At 25.6% G+C, this 5,973-nt stretch overlaps 1 protein-coding gene across 2 annotated transcripts in view; it reads right to left on the bottom strand.

Moving 5' to 3' along the window:
* TMIE (transmembrane inner ear) overlaps positions 1–5,973 on the bottom strand; it is a 14,360-nt gene that overhangs the window by 1,876 nt on the left and 6,511 nt on the right. For both annotated transcript variants that reach the window (XM_027704878.1, XM_027704879.1), the window contains exon 2: positions 2,556–2,673. In XM_027704878.1, coding sequence (XP_027560679.1) covers positions 2,556–2,673 — 118 coding nt within the window. The remainder of the gene's footprint in view (positions 1–2,555; positions 2,674–5,973) is intronic.

Genomic DNA, 5,973 nt, shown 5'->3' with positions numbered 1-5,973 from the left:
TTGGGTTTTCAGGTGAATTTGGGTTTTCAGGTGGTTTTTCTGCCTTTTTGTTATGTGCTGGTGCCACCTCGTGGAAGGTTCCCGAGAGGAAGAGTCGGAAATCTCACTTGGATTTTTACATATTTATATATTTTATATATTTATCTTCTTAAAATCTTCGTTTTTATGCACCCATTCTATTAGCTGGAAATGATTTTTTAGAAAAATCTTATATATAAATGGCATTTTAACGCCCACAAGAATGTTTATGATACCATACTAACAGCTTTCTACTACTACAATTTATTTCTAAATTCACTATTTACATTTTAGAAATATTTATTGTTTATTTATATTTTATTTTACGGTTGATTTTTCATGATTTTTTGCTTTGTATTTATAGATTTATTTTATTGACTTTTTTTAGTGATTTTCTTTTGATTTCATTTAATGGATTTATTTTATTTACCATTTATTATTAGTGGTTTTTTTCTTTTTATTTATATATTTCATTTATTTCTTATTTGTAGTAATTTTCTTTTGCTTTTTGTTTAGAGATTTATTATATTTATAAAAATGTGAAATATATAAATTAAAAACAAAAAAACCCCACTAGAAATAAATAAAATAAATATATAAATAAAAAGCAAAAAAACCCGTAAAATAAATGAAATAAATATAATATTTATAATAATATATATAAATATATATATAAATATATTTATAATAATATATATAAATATTATATTTATTTCATTTATTTTAGGGTTTTTTTGGTTTTTTATTTATATATTTATTTTACTTATTTCTAGTGGGGTTTTTTGTTTTTAATTTATATATTTCACATTTTTATTTTTAGTGATTTTCTTTTGCTTTTCATTTATATATTTATTTATTTATTTAGGTTTTTTGTATTTATTTATATATTTGTTTCATTTATTTTTAATTGTTTTTTTGCTTTTTATTTATATATTTCATTTATTTTTTATTTTAAGTGATTTTCTTCTGTTGTTCATTTTTTATTTTTGGTGGGTTTTTTGCTTTTCCTTTCGATATTTATTTTATTTTTATTTTTAGTGATTTTTTTGCTTTTTTCATATATTTATTTTATTTTTATTTTTAGTACTTTTTGCTTTTCATTTCTATATTTATTTTATTTATTTTTTATTTTAAGTATTTTTTTTGCCTTTTTATTGATTTTTTCTTTCTCTTTTTTCATATATATATTTTATTCATTTTTTATTTTTAATATATTTTGCCTTTCATTTATAGATTTATGTTATTTATTTTTTTATTTTAGCAGTTTTTGCTTTTCATTTCTATATTTATTTTATGTATTTTTTAAGGGTTTTTTTGCTTTTTAATTGATTTTTTCTTTTTTCATATATATATTTTATTCATTTTTTATTTTTACTGTTTTTTCTTTTCATTTATAGATTTATTTTATTTCTTATTTTAGTGGTTTTTGCTTTTCATTTTTATATTTATTTTATTTATTTTTTATTTTAAGTATGTTTTTTTTGCCTTTTTATTGATTTTTTCTTTCTCTTTTTTCATATATATATTTTATTCATTTTTTATTTTTAATATTTTTTCCCTTTCATTTATAGATTTATTTTATTTATTTTTTATTTTAGCAGTTTTTGCTTTTCATTTCTATATTTATTTTATGTATTTTTTAAGGTTTTTTTTACTTTTTTATTGATTTCTTTTTCTTTTTTCATATATATATTTTATTCATTTTTTATTTTTACTGTTTTTTCTTTTCATTTATAGATTTATTTTATTTCTTATTTTAGTGTTTTTGCTTTTCATTTCTATATTTATTTTACTTATTTTTTATTTTAAGTATGGGTTTTTTGCCTTTTTATTGATTTTTTCTTTCTCTTTTTTCATATATATATTTTATTCAATTTTTATTTTTAACATTTTTTGCCTTTCATTTATAGATTTATTTGTGGGATCTGACACCAAAAGATCTCCCTTTTAAAATGTGGGATTTATTTGGATTTCTCCAGCACCAAAGAATTGGAATTGGAATTGGAATTGGAATTGGAACTGGAAATGGAGTTGGAATTGGAACTGGAATTGGAATTGGAATTGGAATTGGAATTGGAATTGGAACTGGAATTGGAATTGGAGTTGGAATTGGAATTGGAACTGGAATTGGAGTTGGAATTGGAATTGGAGAAGCTGCAGAGGACAAAGCCCCAGGAGGAGGGATCAGGGCACGGTTTGAGGGTCAGAAAATTCTGTTTAATTCATGGCTTGACCCCAGAGATCTAAATTTCCTTCCTGCCTCGGATCAGCTTTCCTGACTCCTGATCCCAGCCTGGGGAAACCTCAATCTGACCCACAGGATAAATATAAATAATTTTGATTTATTTGGGTCATTTTGTGGAGCTCAGCTGGCCAAAGGCTGGGTCTAAATTTCCTTCCTGCCTTGGATCCCTGCTCCAGAATTCCCTCCTGTGCATCCCTGGGATGCCCCAAAGAGCCTCACTGTGACCTCTGTGACCCCCTGGAGCCCTCCAGGAGCAAATCCTCCCCTAATTCCCCAGGGAATTGGGACTTACTGACAGCCAGGACGAAGAGGGCGAAGATCCCGACCACCATCCAGAGCCTGAGCCCCCAAATCACGACGGTCTCCGAGGTCACGGGGTCCGGCTTCTTCTTGGGGGGCTCCGTGGTGGCCTGGGAGAGAGGGACAGAGGGAATTTTTGTGCTCACAAAGTAAATCTTTTTGCTGTTCTCCAAGTGCCAGCTTTTTCTAAAGAGCTCATTTCTGTGGCTCAGGTGGGAATTTCTCGTATTTTTTCCTTGTATTTTCATTTTTTCTTATATTTTTTCTGATATTTTTTTTCTCATTTTTTCCTCATTTTTTTCTCATTTTTTCTCATTTTTTTCTCATTTTTTTCCTCATTTTTTCTCATATTTTTTTCATATTTTTTACATTTTTTCTCATATTTTTTCTCATATTTTTATCATATTTTTTCTTATATATTTTTTCTTATATATTTTTCTTATATATTTTCTTACATCTTTCTTATATATTTTTCCTACATATTTTTCTTATATATTTCTTATATATTTCTTATATTTTTCTTAGCTCTTTCTTATATTTTTCTTAGCTCTTTCTTATATTTTTCTTAGCTCTTTCTTATATTTTTTCTTAGCTCTTTCTTATATTTTTACATATTTTTTCTTTTATATTTCTTACAAATTTTCTTATATATTTCTTACATTTTTTACATATTTTTTCCTATCTATTTCTTATATTTTTTATATATTTTTCTTATATATTTATTATATTTTCTTATGTATTTCTTATATTTTTTCTTATCTCTTTCTTATATTTTTACATATTTTTCCTATATATTTATTACAAATTTTCTTATATATTTCTTATATTTTTTACATATTTTTCTGATATATTTCTTGTATTTTTTAGCCCCCAAATCACGACGGTCTCCGAGGTCATGGGGTCCGGCTTCTTCATGGGGGGCTCTGTGGTGGCCTGGGACAGAGGGACAGAGGGACAGAGGGAATTTTTGTGCTCACAAAGTAAATCTTTTTGCTGTTCTCAAAGTGCTTTTTCTAAAGAGCTCATTTCTGTGGCTCAGGTGGGAATTTCTCGTATTTTTTCCTTATATTTTTATTTTTTTCTTATATTTTTTCTTCCATATTTTTTTCTGATATATTTTTTCTCATTTTTTCTCATTTTTTTCTCATTTTTCTCCTCATTTTTTTCTCATATATTTTCATATTTTTTACATTTTTTCTCATATTTTTCTCATTTTTTCTCATATTTTTCTCATTTTTTTCTCATTTTTTTCTCATTTTTTTCTCATTTTTTTCTCATATTTTTTCTTATATTTTTTCCTACATATTTTTCTTATATATTTCTTACATATTTTTCTTATATTTTTCTTATCTATTTCTTATATTTTTCTTATATTTTTCTTATCCATTTCTAATATATTTCTTATATTTTTCTTATCTATTTCTTATTTTTTATGTATTTTTCTTAAATGTAAGAAAAATATAAGAAATACATAAGAAAAATATAAGAAATATAAGAAAAATATAAGAAAGATATCTTATATTTTTCTTAGCTCTTTCTTATATTTTTACATATTTTTTCTTTTATATTTCTTACAAATTTTCTTATATATTTCTTATATTTTTTACATATTTTTTGCATATTTTTCTTACATATTTCTATATTTTTGACATACTTTTTCATATAGATTTCATATATTTTTTACATATTTTTCACATATTTTTCTTATATATTTCTTAAGTTTTTCTTATTTCTTATATTTTTCTTATATATTTCTTATATTTTTTCTTATCTTTTTCTTATATATTTACATATTTTTTCTTTTATATTGCTTACAAATTTTCTTATATATTTCTTAAATTTTTAACATGTTTTTTCATATATATTTCTTATATTTCTTACATATTTTTCCTATGTATTTTGTATATTTTTTATATACGTTTTCTTATATATTTCTTGTATTTTTTACATATTTTTTCTTATATATTTCTAATATTTTTACTTATTTTTTCCTATGTATTTCTTATATTTTTTACATATTTTTCCTATGTATTTTGTATATTTTTTATATACGTTTTCTTATATATTTCTTATACATTTCTTATTTTTTTACATTTTTTCCTGTATATTTCTTATATTTTTTACATATTTTTTCCTATCTATTTCTTATATTTTTTATATATTTTTCTCATATATTTCTTATATTTTTTACATATTTTTTCCTATATATTTCTTATATTTTTTCTTATTTTTCCTATCTATTTCTTATATTTTTTACATATTCTTTCCTCTATATTTCTTATATTTTTTACATATTTTTTGTATATATTTCTTATATTTTTAACATATTTTTTCCTATCTATTTCTTACCATTTCTCTTACCTTTTTCTTATATATTTTTTTACATATTTTTCCTAGACTTTTCTTACATATCCTTTTAGATTTTTCTTACAGAGTTTCCCTTAGATTTTGTCTTACATTTTTCTTGTATATTTTTTCTTGTATATTTTTTCTTCTATATTTTTTCTTATATATTTTTTCTTCTATATTTTTTCTTCTATATTTTTTCTTCCTCCTCTGACAACCTGTGCCAGGGCCTCCCCTCCCTCCCAGCCAGGAATTCCTTCCCAATATCCCATCTATCCCTGTTCTCTGTCAATGTGAAGCCATTCCCTGCGTCCTTGTCCCTCCATCCCTTGTAAAAAGTTGCTAAAAGCTGAAAACACTTCATTCCTAAAAAAAAAATCCTCTTAAACATCTGATTCCCTTCTGTGCCCTTCCTGTGCCAGCCCATCCAAGTGCTTTTCCAGCCTGTAATGGATATCCCGGAGTGAATCCGAGCTCTCCAATTACTTCTCCCCGTGCAACACAAACCATATTTCAGTCTCTTCCTAATGCAGGATGATTCCTGCAGTGTCTGGAGTGCTTTGGTTCCCAGGAGATCCTGCTCAGAATCCATCAGGGCTGTCTGAGCCTGGCTCTTCCTGTTCTTTTCTTGGAATCAACCAGCATCCCGTTGGAATTTGGGGCGTCTCCCTTTTCCCTGGATTAAAAACCGGAATTGCTACTAAGGGAGAAAAGGAAGTGTGGCCAGAGCGGTGAGGGCTCGTAGAGGCACCTGGGATGACCAATTGATGAATTGTGGGATCTGACACCAAAAGATCTCCCTTTTAAAATGTGGGATTTATTTGGACTTCTCCAGCAACAAAGAACTGGAATTGGAATTGGAATTGGAATTGAATTGGAATTGGAATTGGAATTGGAATTGGAACTGGAATTGGAATTGAAATTGGAATTGGAATTGAAATTGGAATTGGAATTGAATTGGAATTGGAATTGGAATTGGAATTGGAATTGAATTGGAATTGGAATTGGAATTGGAACTGGAATTGGAATTGGAATTGGAATTGGAATTGGAATTGGAATTGGAA

Source organism: Neopelma chrysocephalum, unplaced genomic scaffold, assembly GCF_003984885.1.
Source record: "Neopelma chrysocephalum unplaced genomic scaffold, ASM398488v2 Primary Assembly neopelma1_295, whole genome shotgun sequence".
Classification (NCBI taxonomy): domain Eukaryota; kingdom Metazoa; phylum Chordata; class Aves; order Passeriformes; family Pipridae; genus Neopelma; species Neopelma chrysocephalum.
This window is presented reverse-complemented; position numbering and strand designations above follow the sequence as displayed.